This window comes from Cricetulus griseus, chromosome 4 (genome assembly GCF_003668045.3).
Source record: "Cricetulus griseus strain 17A/GY chromosome 4, alternate assembly CriGri-PICRH-1.0, whole genome shotgun sequence".
In the NCBI taxonomy this organism is placed as follows: Eukaryota; Metazoa; Chordata; class Mammalia; order Rodentia; family Cricetidae; genus Cricetulus; species Cricetulus griseus.
In genome coordinates, this window is record NC_048597.1 from 57339394 (window position 1) to 57360082 (window position 20689).

At 46.4% G+C, this 20689-nt stretch overlaps 1 protein-coding gene across 1 annotated transcript; it reads left to right on the plus strand.

The window, feature by feature from the left end:
* The first annotated feature begins 13241 nt into the window (after positions 1–13241).
* Positions 13242–17907, plus strand: Nrros (negative regulator of reactive oxygen species). Its single transcript, XM_035443817.1, has 2 exons — positions 13242–13349; positions 15937–17907. Exons 1-2 carry the CDS (start codon positions 13242–13244, stop codon positions 17905–17907), a joined length of 2079 nt encoding a protein of 692 aa, XP_035299708.1.
* Positions 17908–20689: the final 2782 nt, after the last annotated feature.

The window sequence follows — 20689 nt, forward strand, 5'->3', positions numbered from 1 at the left end:
GCTTCCCAGGGTCAGCTGTGTGTGTTCAGCCAAAAAGACAGCGAAAGTGCTTCTCCTAGAGTCTTTGTCCCGGGTAATATCTACTAGGGGGTTACTCTGATCCACAGCTGTAGGAGTGTCAGAGAGAGGCTAGAGCCAGGCTCTTCCGACTCCTGTCCAGTGCTCTGCTGTAGCCCCTTTGGCCTCTCGGGGCACAGACACACACCCATGTACCCACAAACCCCCAGGAACGGGGCAGGAAGAAGCTTTACCCTCAGAGCAGTCGCTGGCTCCACGTTGCTTTACGGAGGTGAACACGTGCCCCACTGTGACTAGGATTGGAGCAGACTAAGGCAGGTTTTCCAGAGTCCCCTTTTGCTAATGACTGAGGCACTGACTATTTCCATGGCTGCAGGTGTTTGGGACTTTTATAGTCTGGCGACCCCCGCCACCTAGGCTGTATTTGTGAGCCTCGGAGTTCCTAGAGGGGGTTATAGATTCATGAACTCAGGGAAAAAAAAAAAAAAAAAAAAACCTCAACACCTGTCTTTAGGTTAAAAACAAAACTATACAGCCTCACAGACAAGGTGTCTTCATTTGATGGGTCCCTCGAAGGAGTTCTGTGGACACACACACATACACACTCTCCACCTGGCTGTCCTAGAACTCACTACCCTATATAGTTCTTAAGCCACTATCCGACCACCACAGGGACTCCTAGTGCCTTTGTCCTGTGGGAGGGCTGTAGGAGAAACACCAGCGTTGGCCTGTCTGTCTTTTAAGTCTTTCAGACTTAAAAAAAAAAAAAAAAAAAAAAAAAAAAAAGACCCAGTGCAGACCACAGGCTGCCTTCTGGCTATAGTGCACATCCCACCATGGAGCAGAGCCCAGACTCTTCTGTGGATAGCTAGCTGGTGGCTCCAGCCATTCTACGTCCATATGATGGCCACCTATGTCAGAAGAGAGTGGGCTTGCAACCACACCGAAAGGCCTTGATCGTCTTTCCCAGAACCTGCTTGTCTGGAACACAGTCACAAGTGTCACTGACTTCTGCTCATGTGTCATTTCAATGACACATTTGTTAATATATGTATATGCCTCTGGCCTTGGTAGAATTTATTATTTGCTCCTTTCCCTCCAAACCGTGCTTTTCAGCCTCATTGCTCAACAAAAAAAGGTCAATGGTACAACCTGATAGGTTAGCTGGTGGTTTCTGAAAACTTGGAGAGGCCAAGAACACTTTGACACTTCCATCTCATGAAACATGCTTCATGTTTCAAGGATCTAGAAGATAGGATTGTTTTTCTTATTTATTTATTTGTTTATTTATTTATTTATTTTTGGTGTCATGGGGGATTGAACCCAGGTATTTGCATGTGCTAGGTCAAGACAAGGTATGAGGTACATACCCGGCCAACCCTAGACAGGATTATTTAAACTGCAGATGACAAAACCCAACTGAAAACAGCTTCATCACAAAAAGAGGATTTGTTATGTCATATAACTGAATAAATCTAAAGCCACATACTTCAGGCATGACTGGATCCAGGTCTCAAAAATGCCACCAAGAGTCCATCTGTCCTCATCTGGCTTTGCTTTCCTCTTACTGGGTAGGTCCTGGAGACAGAAAGGAAGGCTATCATCAGCTTCTAAGTTAACCCCCACGGGTGTGACATGTAAAGCAAGAGAAAAGGTCTTTCCTCTTAGTGGTATATCTGTCCCTGCACTGATACTGTGTGTCTAATATAAGCCCATCACTCTGGTTAGGGACACAAAGGTTGTAACAGGGAAAGCCTTCTTCATAGTCCTCACAGTGAGGAGTTGGGATCAGACCAAAAGAAAGAAACAAAATCCAAAGAAACCTAAAACTGGACTTCTTAAGAAGCCATGGGTTAGGTGAACAGTGAAATGTACTCAACACTACTGAATTGCACGCCTAAAAATGATTACAGCGATGCATTCTATGTATGATAAAACAGAAGAAAGAAGAGAGAGAGAGAGAGAGAGAGAGAGAGAGAGAGAGAGAGAGAGAGAGAGAGAAAGTTCCGCAACCCAGCCGTTGTTACCAGAAGCAGCAGGAGAAATGAATGTGGGCAGACAGAGAGAACTTTCCAGGACAAAGTCAGGGACTGAGACCAAGCAGTGTCTTCAGTGTGAAACTTCATTCAGCCTTAGCAGAGGGTACAAAGGAGGAAGTAGGAGCTTTAACCTGAGGTGGGCATGAAGAACAAGGCTGGGACCAATGATGGGCTCAGTGTGGCCACAATGTTCTGTGAGGCCCCCGGGGACTCCCCTCTTTCAGCCCCAGCCCCCACATTTACCACAGTCAGGCACTGTACTTGGGCTTGCCCACTGTGCCACTGCCTGCTTCCACCTCTAAGAAAGATCACAATCAGGGAGGGGATTTCTCCTCAGGAGACAGCATTTGGGGCTCTGACTTTTCACCCTGCCTCTTCTCAGTGAATCCTAGATATCTGAGGTGGCCCGGGTCTCTCCTGGCTTCCCTTGTCTCCCTTGGGTGAGAAGACTGGGTTTGTCCCTCAGATTGCAGAGTCAATGGTGAATTGTACTCTCCCTGCCTGGCCTGGGGCCTCCTTTTTCAACTTGAGGCAAGCAAATGGTCTCTGTAACCACCCCACAAGGCACTTGAAACTTCCACTTGGGACTGCCCTAGTGACCTTTCTCTTGCTCTGGCTATTGGCCATTTCATCTAGTACTTAAATCTAAGCTTCTATTTTAGCTAATAATCTTGGCTTATTCATTTCTAATTCCCAGGGCTTCAAGGCTCTCTAGTCATTTAGCTCATCCCCCCCACCACCACCCAAAAACCACCCTGCTTTCACAAGGGTGCTAATTTGAATATCAAAAACAGCCTGGCCTTGGTCTCTGACCAATCAGAATAGATGCTGTAGTTAGAAATAGGATCCTAAGGGTCAGGTGTCACCTCTTTGGCAGCTGAACTATTGTGGCACTCTCAGAGTTCTAAGGATAGAGGGATAGAGGCTCTGGACTACTCATCAGCAAACATGCGTCCACCTGTGAATCCAGCTGGACATTTAAATGACAAACAAAACACCTCCCCAGCAGTTGTCTCTCCAGCACCTTCTTCCTGGACCTAACTCAGCTCTACAGGACCTGAGTCACTATGAGTTGGCGATAGCCTTTTTTGAACTGTGGATTCCTTATCTGAAAAATGGAAGTAATAAGCAATGACTTAACCAGGTATCTGTATGTTTGTTATCTTCAAATACGGCATCATTATTCACAGTGGCCAAAAGGTGTCCATCAACTGATGAAAGAATAAATACAATGTGGTAGGGCTGGAGAGATGGCTCAGGGGTTAAAAGCACTGACTGTTCTTCCAGAGGTCCTGAGTTCAATTCCCAGCAACCACATGGTGGTTCACAACCACCATGAGAATGAGATCTGGTGCCCTCTGCTGGCATGCAGGCAGAAGACTGTATACATAATAAATAAATAAATAAAATAAAATAAAATACAAGGTGGTAGAGGCAGCATTTCACTTTCAAAGGGAAATCCCGATACATGCCCTACCTAACAAGGATGGGCCTTGAAAGGAAAGCCTTTGTGATGTGAATGAGCAAGACAGGAAAGAACAACTGGGACACTATTCTCTTTAGAATAGGCAATCCCGAGAGGAAAATCCGTGGTTATAGCTGTGCCAGAGAGGGAAGCGTGGCAAGTGATTTCAAATGACAAGGGTTTGAGGGTTGCCTGATGGGGACATTATGGCGATGGATGGTGGGATGGTTACCTAGCAAAGTAAATGTACTTGATGGCACTAAATTATGTTCAAGAGAGTTAAAGTGGTGAATTATATACATATGTTACTACAATAAAAAAAATGGAGATCACCTCCAGTGCATACAACTGTTGCTGATGTTAAAGAGTGAACTAGGGCTGTAGGAGCCTTTGCAAGTTCAGGCGTTAATGTTACTGACTGAACACATTAAGTTACATTCCAATTCTCTTGGCTTTATGCAGTAATTTTTTTAAGTCTGTTATTTAGGAAGGTAACATTTTTTTTTTTTTTAAGATAGAATCTCACTGTGTAGCCGAGGCTGGTCTTCAATTCTCCATCCTCCTGCCTCAGTATTCTGAGTATACTGGGATTGCAGACATGTACCAGCATGTCTAATTTAGAAAGGAAATGTTTAATGCCTGGGGGTGGTGGAGCACACCTTTAATCCCAGCATTTGGGAGGCAGAGGCAGGAGTATCTCTTTGAGGCCAGCCTGGTCTATAGAGCAAGTTCCAGGGAAGCCGGGGCTACACAGAGAAACCCTGTCTCAGAAAAAGAACGGAAGAAAGGAAGGAAGGAAAAAAAATTTTTTTGGTTTTTCGAGACAGGGTTTCTCTGTGTAGCTTTAGAGCCTATCCTGGCACTCACTCTGGAGACCAGGCTGGCCTCAAACTCACAGAGATCCGCCTGCCTCTGCCTCCCAAGTGCTGGGATAAAAGGCGTACGCCACCAATGCCCGGTGGAAGGAAGGAAATTTTTTAAAAATCATATTATCCTCATTCATTTGTACATTCAAAGTAAATTCTTCCTCTGCTGCTCTGCCTCTCTTTTCTTCAATTATTTTAAAACAGGGTTTCTCTGTGTAGCTCTGGCTGTCCTCAAACTCTGTAGAGCAGGCTGGCCTTCAACTTAGAAACCTGCCTGCCTCTAACTTCCAAGTACTGGGATTAAAAGTGTGCACCATCACCACCTGGCATCTCTAGGAGGATTTTTATTTTCTTTTTAAGTTTATTTTTGAGACAGGACCTCACACTATAGCCCAGGCTGGCCTGGAACTTATGTAGCTTATGTGGGTCTCAAACTCATGACAATCCTCATGTCTTAGCCTTGTCAGTGTTGGTGTCACAGGTTTTTAAATTTTTGTATTTATTTTTCTAATGTGCCTGAGCAGAGGCCAGAAGATGTCATTGGATCCTCTGGGACTGGAGTTAATAGTTGTGAGCAGCCATGTGGGTGATGAGAATTGAACTCAGGTCCTCTGGAGAAGCAGCCAGTGCTCTTAATTGCTGATCCATCTCTCCAGCCCCCTTGCAGCAATGTTTAAAGAGTTAAATTGTTTTATATGCTGAAGTATTTTGGGAGAGAAATACTGGTGACCATAGTGTATGTTTGTTTCTTTGCTCGGTGTTGATGGCTGAAGCCAGGCCTGGGCTCTTCCGCTGATCTGCCTCCCACCCTTCCTAAGTTTTCTTTTAAGAGCAGGTAATGAAATTGCATAGGCTGCTCTCAAAGTCACCATCTTCCTGCCTCAGCCTCCTGAATGTTGGAATTACAGGCATATACCACCATGCCCAGCTATTTGGTATTTTTTTCTAAATAGTTATTTAATTTTACCTGTATTATATGTGTGTATGTATGTGCACCACATGCATGCAGGTACTAATGATGTCAGAAGAGGGCATCAGATTCTGTGCAACTGTAGTTACAGGCAGTCGTGAGCCGCCATATAGGTGCTGGGAACGGAACCCAGTCCTTCGAGAGAGCAACATGTGCTTTTAAGCAGTGAGACATCTCTCTGGCCTCTATTTGTGCTGTTTTTTTTTGTTTTGTTTTTTGTTTGTTTGTTTGTTTGTTTGTTTGTTTGTTTTAAGATTTCTTTTTACTGCTTTTTAATTGTGTGTGCTCGTGCATGCAGGTGTGTATGGAAGCCAGAGCCATTGAATCCTCTAGAGCCGCAGGGGTCAGTGTGAGCCACCAGATGTGGATGCCATAAAACAAATTTTGGTTCTCTGGAAGAGCAGACACACTTAATGGCTGAGCCATCTCTCCAGCCCTTTGCAATCTATGTGTAAACAGAATAAAAAAAAAAATAAGATGAAGTGAAGGATAAGTAAAAACATGATAAAAAATAAGTACAGTAAAACGTTATGAGCGGAATGTGGGTGGAAGGTATTCAGGGGTCACTGGCCACAGGCTTTTATCAATTTGGCTGTATGCTCAAGTTTTTCCTTCATATGTATACGTTGGAGGAAAGCCAAGTTATTAATAATTGGTAACTAGTCAAATTGCTTCTCATAAAATTAAAATAATAAGAAGCAAAAATATCCTATCATAGCATGTGGGGTTTCAGATTATTTTTCAACTGGACTGTTAGGCTATGAACAGGAGGAAGGTACAGGAAGGATAAACAGGGATTTGGTAAAGGAGACCGCAGAAGGGGTCTTTCCTGTGGAGGAAACAGCCGGTGAGATGTGTGATTCAGCCGAGGACTGCGTGCATCCCAGGGTGGTTGGGGTTTGTGGTATTGAGGTTGAGCTGATGCAGAACTCACAGGCTTGAGTCTGAACTGAAGCTCTCGTTCACCAGGCATTCTGCCACACCCCTGTGTGCCTCAGGTCCCGCAGGGATGCCAGGATTTCTACTGATCTGGGCACCCTTTAGGGGTCCCTGTCAGTTGTCGCTCCCTTGTGCCTTCTCAAGAAACCGTGGTGGAGAGTAGATATGTTCATTCCCACTCCAGGATAAAATTAGCCCTGGTTAATCTCTGTGGTCTCTGTGCATAGTGCCCCAGAGACTCAGGGTTGTCACCTCCCCCAGGAAGCCCAAGATTTACAGGCATCTCCCTTGAATGAGAGGAGATGGGATGTAGCTCCTTCATCTTACTCTTTGCCACACTGACTCCATTTGCACAACCTCCACTTCCCATTTGTTCAGATGCTACCTGGCTTCACCAAGGCATGTGTTTGCCCCCTGAGTGGGAGGAGAGGGCACTGCTGAAGGCTGTAGAGGTACTTGTGGTGGCCCCTGATTCCATGCGCTTAAATGGGAACTCTGGCATTTCCTTACGAAGACAAAGCTTCTGCACAAACGTTCTTTACTTCTGTCTTGACCCAGCCTTTTGATGTGTTATTGTCACTGGTGGCCACTATAGAGAGGAGCCAGATATGGGTCTAGGCCCTACCCTAGTCCAAGTCCCCATCCTTTATACAGCCCTTTCCTGCTTCCTCTTGAAGCATGGTGGCTGGCCCTTACTCTTGCAGAAGTCTCTGGTGGGTGGAAAAACCTGTAAGGGGAACTGAGAAACTAATGCAATACGGGTTGGGCATCTGAAGAGATTATTTTCTCACATACAGATTATTTTCTCATATGCAGAGGAGATACTGGGAACCCACTGCCAGCCACGGCTAGACACATAAGAGCCAGTTGCTATCTTTCAGTGGGAACACATTTGCCGTCTTGAAGATCTGTGGCTAGATGCATTATGTGGCCATAGACTGGATAAAGTGAGCTGACCTCTGTTGGTTTGGATGGGCTGGCCCTGACCACATGGGGAGTTGATTTACTTATCTGTGGCTCAGGGGGAGGGGGGATGGAGTCTGAGGAGGCAGTGAGCGCTCAGTGAGGGGAAGTGCTGCTGCTGCTGCAGCCCTTAAGCCTCCAGTCAAGGAGAGGCTAGAGGCTGGCCAGAACTGGTGCATTTGCTCAGGAGACATCTTGACATCCATATTTGACAAATGTTTGGGGCCTGTTTCATGGCCCTCCTCAGGCTGGCTGCGCACATCACTCCATCCCTTTGTTAGGATTTCCAGCTATTAAACAGTGCTGAGTGGTCCATTGGGAAATTGTTTGGGCTGGTTTTTGGTCAACTTGACGTAAACTAGAGTCATGTAGGAAGCAGGAACCTCACTTGAGAAAATGCTTCTGTCACACTGCCTGTAGGCAAGTCTGGGGGATTTTTTGATTGATGGTTGATGTGGGAGGGTCCAACTCTCTGTGGATAGTGATACCCTTGGGCAAATGGTCCTGGATGCAACTTAAGCAACCCATGTAGAGCAAGCCAGTAAGTGGTACGCTATGCCTTCATGGCTTCTGCTTGAGTTCCTGCCTCCAGGTTCCTGACTTGAGTCCCTGCTGTGACTTCCCTCAGCTGTAAACTGAAATAAACCCTTTCCTCCCTGAGCTGCTTTTGACTATGGAGTTTATCACAGAAATGCTGAGTTTCTTAGAAACCTAGCCAGGACAGAAATGCTACTTCTTCTCAAAAGGGTGACCAACTACAAAAGTTGAATTAAAATTTATTTGCTAGAGGGGTCATGTGCAACAAACCTTTACTTCTTCATGCAATCTCAGAACTATATTCAAGGGGCATCCTTACTCTCTTGTCCAACCTATGTCCCAACATGACGGCCCCAGTAAGTTAATCACCTGCTTTTGGAGATGTTATCCTACCCTAGCTTGTGAAGTGCTGACAGGACACTACTTTTTGGATATTCTTTTAAAACTTAATCCAGTAACACCCAAGCACTGCTAGTCTTGTTTTACTGGAGAAGAAACTTTTCAAATTGGAATTATTGAGTTACCAAGACTGTATACATTGACAGTCTTTGATCCATTGTGTAAAGTTGTCTTTCAGGGGGAAAAAGTATTTTTTTTTTATTTCATTCTTTATTATCATTTTTTTAATTTTGAAAATTTTCAAGTTATAGAAAAGTTAAATGAAAGTATAATAAATTTTAAACAGCACAGTGTTAAATTGACCAATCGGTTAACCCATTTTGCTTTTGTCTTGACTAAGCCATTGAATGTAGGATTTGTGTGTGTGTTTGTGTGTGTGTGTGTGTGTGTGTGTGTGTGTGTGTGTGCTCATAACACACACATATATATAGCTGATGCTCAATAATGCTACCATTGTTCATTTGTTTTTTTTGAGGGGTTAGTGCTCAGACTATATAACCCCAGAATGCCTGGAACTCATGGCAGTCCTCCTGTCTCAGCTTTGTGGGATTATAGATCACTACACTGGGCGAGACTCTGACCCTTGAAGAATCCGAGTCAGTTGCTTTGTAGGCAGTACAGCTTGGATCCATGGGGTTTTCGTCATGACTGGATTCGGGGCATGCTTTCTCTCCTAGGAGCTGAGAGGATGGAGTTCTGTGCTTCTAATGTACCAAGTCTGGGGCTCAGATCTCAGAGCTCACCCTGGGAGCCTCTAGGTTTGAACTTTGCTGAAGGTTGGAGCCCCACTAATCTTGTGCTAAGAATCAAAGGGAGCAAACCAGCTTGCCTGGAGCTTTTCCATGGTACTTCCTGGTACCCGGGGCTGTTTGAAGCAGGATGGAGATGCTAATGCTCTTTATTCTGTGGTCTGTGACTAGCTGCCCTCCCCTTTCTTCCAAGATCCCAGGTGGCAGTTGTCCTTCACTTTCACACAAAGGCAGACTTCCTTTCTCTCAGGCACATAGTCAGTAGTCACGTCTTCTGTGTATTTGTGGGTCTCACCTTCATGCTTGACACTGCACACCTGCTTCTAATGATCTCCATCCCCCCAATCCATAAATACTTGTCTCGAATACAAAATGCCTCTGACAACTGCCTGCTTTCTTCTCCACAAAGCCTCTTTCTTTAAGGCTTGTTTAGCTTCTCTCATTATTTGAGGAGAAAGTTCTGATGTGGTAATGAATGCATGACACTTGCTAGTAGCTCCTTCAGCAAAGACATCGCAGTGGTCCTTTGCCTGGCAGCCACTGGTACAGTAGGTAGTAACAGCTGGAGGGTGGAGAGGTGGAGAGGTGAACAAGAGAGGGCTCCCGGGATTTTCCAACTAGATATGATAACTGCACTGTTTATCTTGAGCCCTGCGGTGCTTTCCGCAGATTTGTCGTCTAGAAGAGTGTTTCCAACCTGAAAGTTACTGTTTTTGAAAGTCTGTTACTGTTTCTCAATCGTTTCATGCCTGTTTTTCCTGTTTTTTGTTTGTTTGTTTGTTTGTTTTGTTTTGTTTTGTATTGTTTTGTTTTTCAGTACTGGGGCTCGCACCCAGAACCTTACAAACACTTCTCTGGTGCGCTCGATTGCTGAGCTATATCCTGGACCAAGAACACCAGCCCTTTTTGTTTTTCATTTTGAGAGTCTCAGAAAGTTTACCAGACTGGCCTCAAAATTGTGATCCTTCTGCTTCGGCAGGAGCCATCCATCACCTCTGGTTCTGTATTTTCATCGAACACTGCTTCAAGGCCATTTTCATTTGCATCATTAGATCAGAAAGGAAACAGAGGTCACCTGGACTATTTCAAATGGGAAATACAGTGCAGGAGACTGGCAGAAAATGATGGACGAGGCTAAGAGCCAAACAAATAATAGCCTCTTGCCATGCAGGAATCTGTGCTCTAGGCAGGAGCGATGGTAGTCCCAGAGTCTGGGGTCACCAGGGAAATCTTAAGGGAAGAGGAAAAGGGAGAGATATTTTGGATCCTCCACTCTCCTGCCTTCTAACTTCCCAGCAGCGATCCCGATAGCCAAACATGCTGTGGACCAGCTGCCACCAGGGCTTGTGCAGCCTTCAGAGCCTGCCACAGTGAGCAGAGCAAGGCAGGATGAGGTCATCACTCTGAGGATGGATAGCTCTTACCAGTGCAGTCATCTGTCCCTGAATCACCCTATTCTTTTCTTTAAAACAAAAACAAAACACAAGATTTATTTTTAGTTGTATGTATGTGTGGGTATGAGCATGTACGCATGTATGTTGGGGCTGCCCATTGAGGCCAGAGGTGTTGGATCTCTTGGAGCTGGAGTTGCATGCAGGAGGTTGTGAGCCACATGACATGGGTACTGGGAATCAAACTCAGTTCCTCTGACAAAGCAGTAAACACGATTAACCACCGAACCATCTCTCCAGCCCCCTGTCTCATTCTTGATTGTTGATATAGACTTTTTATTCCAGCCTTTCCGAGTAGATTATTCAGTTGGTACAGCGATGCAGTCACCACTCAGTCCATGCTACTCGCTCTATTTTTTTTCTGTACTATCCTAGAGAGGATACATCAGAACAACAACCACTCAAGCTGCTCAGAGCTATTTGGAATTCATAAATAATAATTAGGTTGTTAGCAGCTTTCACAGTTAGTGAAGCACTTTCACTTAAAAGTCTATGAGGGGTTATTATTGCTCCCTTTTTATGGGAGGGTTATCCAAGACTTGGAGACTCTGTACAAAATATGGAGAGTGGAGGCAGAATTTAAACTCTGGATTGTCCAGGTTCCGAAATCCATGATCTTTCCATGCATGACATTCTTTTACTTAATGCCAGATGTTGCCCTTGTGGGCATGGCAAGATCTTCTTCTTCTTCTTCTTCTTCTTCTTCTTCTTCTTCTTCTTCTTCTTCTTCTTCTTCTTCTTCTTCTTCTTTTCTGGACTAGTTGGCTGAGTTTAGGAGGAGAGAATACCTTTAAATTTTGCAAACATTTTGGTGTCTCACAAATTGAAATTACCCTGGGTGTAGTGACCCAGGCTTATCTATCGTGCCAGACTGAAGTGCTGCGAGCCCCTGGAGATCTGCACTCTTGCCCTTCACACATCATAATTTAGTTTGTCAGTATTCAGCGTACAGCTGTGTGTAGCAGCCCACGCATGACAGGAAGTGGAGAAAAAGACTTACAGTGTTGACAAATTCCCATTTCCCCATCTCTTCTCCATGAGCTGCAGGACATTTGGTGAGATGAGAATGTGAGTGAACGAATTTTTAGCATCCTTGGCATTTACGAATCTGGCATCCTTATCTCAGGATGGGCGGGGATCCCAAAGTTTCAGGGGTGCTTGTGTGTGTGGGAGGGTGCTGAAGGACACTGAGGACAGGAGTCCAGATGGCTCCGCATATGCCATCTGTGCCCTGTGCCAGCGTGAGGTAGTAATTCCTGCACAGGTGCAGGAATGGGAAGAGGGCCTTGAAAGGGACTCCCAGAGGCTAACGGGCTGATCCCAGGTTGTTTCTGTGTTGTTGAGTTCCGGCCTGGCCTCCAGTGAGAGCTGAGGCTGATTTGCGTGGTTTCACTTGGTTTTTCTGATAGTCTGTTTTCACCAGTGAACATTCGAATCTGACCAGGATGTTAAATTAACCTTTAACATACTAGAAGGAAAGCCAAAGGTGGTCTGCATGTGTCGGCAGAGAAATCTGTAAGTGTCACGGAAGGTGAGGAGGTTCGTGTTAGCATGGTGCTGCTGACCCAGGGAGAGACTGAAGAGCTGCTCTGTGGTCCTTCTTGGGGGTATCCAGGCAAGGACAGGCAGATGGAATGCTGGACCAGGCACTTGCTTCCGATGGGGGTAGAGGAGGGCAGGAATGCTGCTGGGCTGTCAGATCTCACAGTTGAAGAATTGTTCATGAAATTACATCTACAGGGGGAAAAACTCCCTAGTGACCCATCCTGGAGCTCAGAAAGGAGACCTGGGCTACTCCAAGCCCTTGATACTCAGTCCATTTGGAACCCTGGATAGACCTGGACCTTTGTCCCCCTTCAATTTGTGAAAGTGGTGCTGTCACCTTCTGCTGATAGGTGTATCATTTCAAGGCTTCCGTGATCGCTGTTCTTTCTGCACTGGCCAGACAAGAGGGCTATAACCGCACTTCAGAACTTTTCAATCTACCCAGATTCCTTTTTCATTTTCTCAAGTTTTCCTGCCTTATCCAGGAGAAAACATGAACATCCTTTTATAGTTGAGCCACATTCAAATGAGCTAGCCAATGTGACAGACATATTTCTAAAAGCCTTCTTTCTTTTTTCCTCTCTTTCTTCCTTCCTTCATTTCTTTTTACTTGTTTTTTGAGACAGCATTTCTCTGTGTAGCTCTGGCTGTCCTGGAACTCACTCTGTAGACCAGGCTGGCCTTGAACTCACAGAGATCCACCTGCCTCTGCCTCCCAAGTGCTAGAGTTGAATGTGTGCACCATCACCTCCACTAGGCCTGAAAGCCTTCTTTCAGCAAGATAATATGTTAAGTCCAGAGCTACCGTCAATATTTCTATCCTAGTTTATCCTTCCTTTGGCCATTCATTCACTCACTCACTGACTCATTCATCCATTCATGACATATACCTCAAGTTCATGTGTGCATCAGGCAGAGATGAGCTTCAGAGAGTGAAAACTGCAAAATGGCAAAGCACAGGAAACTCTCAGTGACCTCAGGCCTGGTACTCAGTCAAGTCCTTTGCATCTTCTGTCCTGCCCCTTTGGGGTTTCAGAGGTCAGCCACCTGCCCATTGAGTGGCATAGGCAAAATGAAAATGAGTTCTTGCCAGTGGTGTCAGCGAAAGGTTGAACGTGTTGGCTGAACCGAGAAACTTGAATAATCTGTGGTTTTCCACCCCCTTGTAGTTGTGGGCCTCCAAGAAAAGACAGCTGCTGGAGCTAGCCACCGGCTCCCTCTGCCTCATGCTGAGCATCCCTCTTGGCTAAACTGTCTTACTCAATTTGTCCTGGTCTCCTTCTACAGTGCTGCGCTTGAGATGGAGTTCCTGCCCCTTTGGCTCTGCCTGGGTTTTCACTTCTTGGTTGTGGAATGGAGGGACGGAAGTGGGACGGCCACTGCAGCTTCGCAAGGAGGCTGCAAGGCGGTGAGTGTCTCCTTGGATTCTGCCCTCTCCTTTGTCCCTGTGCTCATGAGGCTTGCTTGGAAAGCTGATGACTTGTCAATTGAGGAGGGCAGGGAATGAATGAGTCTGACTCAGTGTGTCCATGACTGGCCATGCGCATGCTTAGTGCAGTGTGCCTACTGCTCCTTAGCAGGAGGTTTTTCAAGATGGCACTTGGGAAGGACCAGGAGGTCCCCTTTGCATGTATACTGATGACAGGAGGCCCCAGAACCAGGCCTACACCAGCCACCAAGAGCAGGAATACCTGGCTAATGAGCTCCACCAATGCTACCAGTCACTGAGGGAGACACTCCAGCACTGGAGAAGTCCTGCCTACTAGTTCATGTGTGAGGGCTGGAGAGATGGCTCAGCCATTAAAGGCTAGGCTCACAACCAAAAACAAGTTCATGTGTGAGCCAACCCAAACGCTTCAGTGGCCCTGCAGAGAGTGTGCTACCCCAAGTATACCTCAGAGCAATGCTCACAGCCAAGCTGAAGCTTCTGAAAATCCAGAGTCGGTGTGGATGGGGTGGGGTGGGGTGGGGGTGAGGCGTCCTGAGCCTTCACAGTTTTCTCTTGAAGACTTCCTACCTGCACATGAAGATAGTTTTAAGTCATCAGTTCCAGAAATTTGCCTGTAACTGAAGGATCAAACGTCTGCTTGAGAAGCACAAGCCTAACCAGCGTTCCTCAAGCCCAAGAGCTGGAAAGACAAATTGGAAGCCAGGGTTAATACTTACATTCAAGATTTTTTTTCAGTGTATTTGGAGCTAGGGGAAAAACTTTAAGAACACTTTTTCCCCTAGCACCAATAATAGTGAAAATGATAATAACAGTAATAATTTCCACCAATGGTATCATGACTCTGGACGGTGTCAGTGATTGAATGAATTTGTAGGAAGTACTCACGATGATGTCTGATGTGTAGCGATTGCCATGTGTTTTACCAATAATCATTACTATGTTATTATCAGTGTCAGCCTAGCTGCATGTGACTGCCACCATTCCCTTACAAAGCAACAGGTGGCTTAACTTCACAGTAGCTATTTGGAGGTCACCAGGCATGGGAAGAAAAGGGACTATGGGGCTAGAGAGATAGCTCAGCGGTTAAGAACACTGGCTGCTCTTCCAGAGGTCCTGAGTTCAATTCTCAGCAACTGCATGTTGGCTCACAACCATCTGTAATGAGATCTGGTGCCCTCTTCTGGCCTGCAGGCATACAAGCAGGCAGAATGAGTACATAATGAGTAAGTAAATCTTTAAAAAAAAAGGGGGGGGGGGGAGGGACTAAAGTATGAGATCTCCAGCCACCTTTTAGGGCTCAGTCTGGACTCTACCAGGTGGGGAGTGGTAGAGGCTTGATCATCAAGGAGGTCAAAGAATGGAATTCCTCTGACTCTTACGATTTGAAGAGTCTGAACGAACGTTCAAGCTCTACTCTCCATTACATTAGCCATTCATTCAACCTTGGCATAAAATGGGCATGGTAAAGTTTCCTGTGCTCTCTGTAATGGTCCTTTGCAACACTTTGATGGGTCTGTGGGAATTACAAAGGTCTGAACCCCCTTTGACTGCAGCAACTGTGGAGGAACAGGGTCCATCACAGGCTGAGGAAAGCCATTATGCAGAGCCGTCTCCAGAGAGGCCTCAGAAAAATACAGATAACATCGGTCTCAGTGCAGAGATTCAACTTGTAAAAATGTCAGTTCTCCACACATTAATGTAACCCCAGCATGAATGCAGTAGGCTTTGGGAGAGGGAGGTGGGAGTAGGAAGGAACTTGCATATCCATTCTAATGTCTATGCTGAAATATAAAAAAAAAAACCTCAAGTGCTCAACAATGAACAGCTTAATTAATTAGCACACAGCAGTAATTACAGCTGACACGCCAACACTTATTAGCCATAATAAATGTGATTTACATAAGCAATCACACTCAATCCTTAGGAAAAAAATAACCCCTATGAGCAAATTACAAGTGTAATGGTAAGTAGCTTTTATCTGAGAGAGAGGCTGAGATTATCTGAGTTTCTCTTTTTCTTCTTTTGATATGAGGTTTCTCTGTGTAGTACTGACTGTCCTGGAACTCACTCTGTAGACCAGGCTGACCTCAAACTCGCAGAGATCCACCTGCCTCTGCCTCCTGAGTTCTGGGTACTGCCACCACGCCCAGTTACTTTTCATTTTTTTATATTTTGGTAGAGAATCAATTAAATTTTATGTTTTATTTTAGTAACCAGTTAAGAATTTGAGACTGTAAGAGGTTAGCTCCTTGCTCAGGGTCAAATTAACAAAATGCTGAGAAATTAAGACTTGAGTGCTGTATTCAAACCTGGTGTCATCCTTTTCCTGGGACTTTTCTTCTTGTTCCACTTTGCCCTTGGAGACTGGGCCATTTGGTACTCACTTGTAAGTTAGATGAGTCTTCACTTACTGACCTGTCTATTGGAAACAATGGCATTGCTCTTCTTAACAATTTTTCCCCTGGACACTTAACACCTCCTGGCCAGCTAATTGCTTTCACAAACTACATTTCTGTGCCTAAAGTTTGTGTGTTTTTGGACCTAGGTGGATGGAGTCGCTGACTGCCGGGGGCGGAACCTCGCTTCGGTACCCAGAAGCCTCCCATCACATTCCCGGATACTCATTCTGGATGCCAACCCCCTCAGGGTCCTGTGGAATCATTCCCTCCAGGCCTACCCACACCTGGAGAACCTCAGCCTGCACAGCTGTCACCTGGACCGCATTGGCCGCTACGCCTTCCAAGGGCAAGGCCACTTACGCAGCCTGGGCCTGGCAGACAACCGCCTCTCAGAGAACTACAAGGAGACGGCAGCAGCTCTCCACACCCTGCTAGGACTTCAGAGCCTGGACTTGTCTGGAAACTCCCTGACTGAAGACATGGCAGCCCTCATGCTTTACAACCTCTCCTCGCTGGAGGCAGTGTCCTTGGCAAGGAATACCCTCATGAGGCTTGACGATTCTGTCTTTGAGGGCCTGGAGCACCTCAGGGAGCTGGATTTGCAGAGAAACTATATCTTTGAGATTGAGGGTGGTGCTTTTGATGGCTTGACGGAGCTGCGGCGTCTCAACCTTGCCTACAACAACCTCCCCTGCATTGTGGACTTCAGCCTCACACAGTTGCGGTTCCTCAATGTCAGTTACAACATCTTGGAGTGGTTCCTGGCAGCCAGGGAGGAGGTAGCCTTTGAACTGGAGATGCTGGACCTGTCTCACAACCAGCTGCTCTTTTTCCCTCTCCTGCCCCAGTGCAGCAAGCTGCACACCCTCCTGCTCCGGGACAACAACATGGGTTTCTACAGGGACCTGTATAACACCTCCTCACCGCAGGAGATGGTAGCCCAGTTCCTTCTTGTGGACGGCAATGTGACTAATATCACCACCGTCAACCTCTGGGAAGAGTTTGCTTCCAGCGACCTGTCAGCGCTTCGCTTCCTGGACATGAGCCAAAACCAGTTCTGGCACCTGCCAGATGGTTTCCTAAAGAAAACTCCATCCCTTTCCCACCTGAACCTCAACCAAAATTGCCTGAAGACACTCCACATTAGGGAGCATGAGCCCCCAGGAGCCCTCACTGAGCTGGACGTGAGCCACAACCAGCTGGTAGAGCTGCGCCTGGCTCCGGGGCTCACTGACTGCCTCAAGAACCTCCAAGTGTTCAACCTGAGCTCCAACCAGCTCCTGGGAGTCCCCGCTGGCCTTTTCGACAATGCCAGCAGCATCACTACAATTGACATGAGCCACAATCAGATCTCACTCTGTCCCCAGATGGTGCCCTCAGACTGGGCGGGGCCCTCCAGCTGTGTGGATTTTAGAAACATGGCCTCCTTGAGGAGCCTTTCTCTGCAGGGCTGTGGGCTGAAGGCATTACAAGACCGCCCATTCCAGGGGACCTCGCTCACTCATTTAGACCTGTCTAGCAACTGGGGCATTCTGAATGGGAGCATCCGCCCTCTCTGGGCTGTCGCCCCTACATTACAGGTCCTGGCTCTCAGGAACGTGGGCCTCAGTTCTGGCACTGCAGAGATGGACTTCTCTGGGTTTGGGAATCTGAGGGAGCTGGATCTTTCAGGAAATTCCTTGACCAGCTTCCCCAGGTTCAGTGGCAGCTTGGCCTTGCGGACTCTTGATCTCCGCAGAAACTTCCTCACGGCCCTTCCTCAGAGGGCTGTGTCTGAGCAGCCACTGAGGAGTCTACAGGCCATCTACCTCAGCCAGAACCCTTATGACTGCTGTGGGGTGGAGGGATGGGGGGCCCTGCAGCACTTCAAGACTGTTGCAGACTTGGCCATGGTCACGTGCAACCTTTCTTCCAAGATCGTTCGTGTAGTAGAGCTGCCCCAAGGCATGCCTCGGGACTGTAAGTGGGGGCAGGTGGACACTGGCTTGTTCTACCTCGTCCTCATTCTGCCCAGTTGCCTCACCCTGCTGGTGGCCTGCACCGTCATCTTCCTCACTTTTAAGAAGCCTTTGCTTCAGGTCATCAAGAGCCGGTGTCACTGGTCCTCCATATACTGACCTCTGTGCCAACGTTAGAATTTGATCTGTACCCATGAGGATGCTTTTCTGGGATGCATCTTCACATCTGCAGATGCTGGTGTGATGCCATGAAGGTTAAATTAAAATTTAAAGAACTTCCATCCTTAGTCCCATTAAATTCTCCCACCCTTGAAATTTAGCCTCATCATCCTGGTGAAATATTTATTAAGTGACATTCTGTTAGAATAAAGGGCGTGGCTCATAAATATTTTTTAAATCAAATGTATCTTGTCCTTTGGTGGTTTCCTCTGGGTTATTTTTTTCAATGATCTTTCTTTTGTGACATCCGTGGAGGCAAAGGGTGACATTCTGATGCTACTTGACAATAAATACATCTCCCACTGCATGTCCCAGGAGGGTGAGATTTACCTAGGACCAGAATCCTAAGATACTGCCAGGTCACTTCAGTGATAAAGGGTCAGTAGCAGGCCCTTTCCAAGGGCCCTGGGTTCACATCTGGTCTCTAGCAGACAGACATGATGCTCCCCTTGCTTCCATGGACAAGCTAAGAGAATGGTAACTCAGCCTGAGGTCACCCTCTCTGTGACCCAAAAGCTGTGCTTGCTCTGAGGGATGACAGAGGAATGCAGAAAGGAAGGACATCGAAGCCTGCTACCTGGGGACCCGCCCACTCTATATCAATTATATAGTAATGTTCAGTACCCGGTTCCTGAAGTCCTTTCTCCCTGCATTCTTCCAAGAAAAGCAGAATATGCCTGCGCTCTTCCCTGTGGGGCAATGTAAAGTCACAGTCCCCATCTTTTTGGTAGGTACAAGTTTACACAGTCGCTGTTGCTTCTCATCTCCACTTTCTAAGTCGTAAAGTGGCAAGGGCAACCGAGAGGACAGAAACTGATCTCTGTTACTGTGTAGACTAATGTCAGCAGAACTGTTAAGGCAAATCAAAGAGAAAAGTGATGGTCTTTGTTAAATTTCTGCTCAAATTAGAAATAAAGAAGAAAAGAGAGGCAGATGAGACATGTTAGACATATCAACCAGTTTATTATAGGCCCGGCAGAGTAGGGAGGCTAAAAGAGAAGAGAAACAGGGTAAATGGCTGACCGCCATGGCCGGTCGCCATAGAGAAGCAGAGAGAAGAGACAGAGAGAAGAGAAGAACAGAAGCAGAGAGAAGAGTAGAGAGTGTAGAGAGAGTAGTGTAGAGAGAGTGTAAATGGGCAGGGATTAAAGGGGTCCTCTGCACCTTCGTGCAGATTTAGTTCCCATGGAACCCTGGGCTGACCAGGGTACTGCCTGTTCCACCAGGTAACGGGGCAGGCCAGCATAATGCCTGAATCTTTCAGTCTTAACTTGGCAAAGCAGTAGTTTTCCTTGAATGCTGTACACAACTGTCCCAGTAAGTCACCATATTCCACAGCATCAGTGGCAACCCTTAGATGCCATTAGATTTTGTTCTTACAGTCACCCACCTTTCCTATCAGTGGCTTGTCACTTCCTGCATAATTCTTGCCAGGTGCTTTCTGTGTTCCTGATGCTGCCTTGAAGCCTCTGCCCTGTCCTGCTGGAGACCTCTCTCAGCCACTGCTCTCAAAGACAGGCTCTCATAATCACCCCTTAATAAGACCTATTTCCTGGGCCCTTATATTTTCTGGAGTGATGACTAGCTAATTAGGCAGAGGAACTTAGCCAGGTGATGGTGATGACACATGCCTTTAGTCCTTGCACTTGGGAGGCAGACACAGGTGGATCTCTGAGATGGAGGCCAGCCTGGTCTACAGAGTGAGTTCCAGGACAGCCAGGGCTACACAGAGAAACCCTGTTTTCTGAAATAATAATAATAATAATAATAATAATAATAATAATTGAACGAAAGAACTTATCTGTGGCAGGTCTTGAGTTAGCATGCTGTTGGTGCTTTGAGTATCTCACAACAAAAGGCTGATTTTACCTGATCAAAGGAATTTAAGCAAAGGATCCTGGGTTGTTCTGAACACCTTGGGAGGCTGAGGATCCAACTTGGAAAGTGGGTGGGAACAGGGCATGTCATCATTAGGACCACAGTCTAAATATGCCAGAGACAACAATTTTGAGAATGTGACTGCAACCAGCCCTGCATCCTGGATCCATAGCTCCCACCGCTGCCAGGTCTACAGTCATTGCCACTGACATCAGCTACCCTTCCCTAAATTCTCTGTGCCACCAACTGATGCACAGCCTGGAGCAAGTCCATGGTTATCTGACCATTGGTCCTGTGGTCCTGCCTGCTGCCAACAGGATGGGCACTGAACTGAACACCTGATGTGCCCCTAGGGGAGACGTTTTGAAAACAAAACAAAATAAAACAAAAACGGGCTGTGCATCTTGCAGATGCCCATATCAGACAGAGTTTCCAAACACCGGAAAGAAAAAGGATGCTGAAAAAGCCAAGATAGTAGCCAAAAGGCAATCATGCTTTTTGGGGGCAATCGTGCACATTTCAGCTGAGGACTTCTGGGAGCAGGTTCTCGGCATAAACAATTGACTCAAATGATGGACTTTGGAGATGTTTGGGGTCTACAAGGCCCTTTGAAGCTCCTCAAGTCCTATCATGTAACCATTGTTCTTAGGACCTAGTCAAGCAGGACTGCAGACTGAGAATTTAAGACAGAGCTTTACCTTGGCTGTTGTCGGTGGCTTTAGAAGGCTGTGGCTGTCCTGCTGGTTTGGTCTATCACTAGTGTCTAAAGGTTTCTTTCGGTGGGCGAGAAGCTTGGTTAGGACAGGTGTTTTTGTTTTCTTTTTCAACATTCTTTTTATTTATT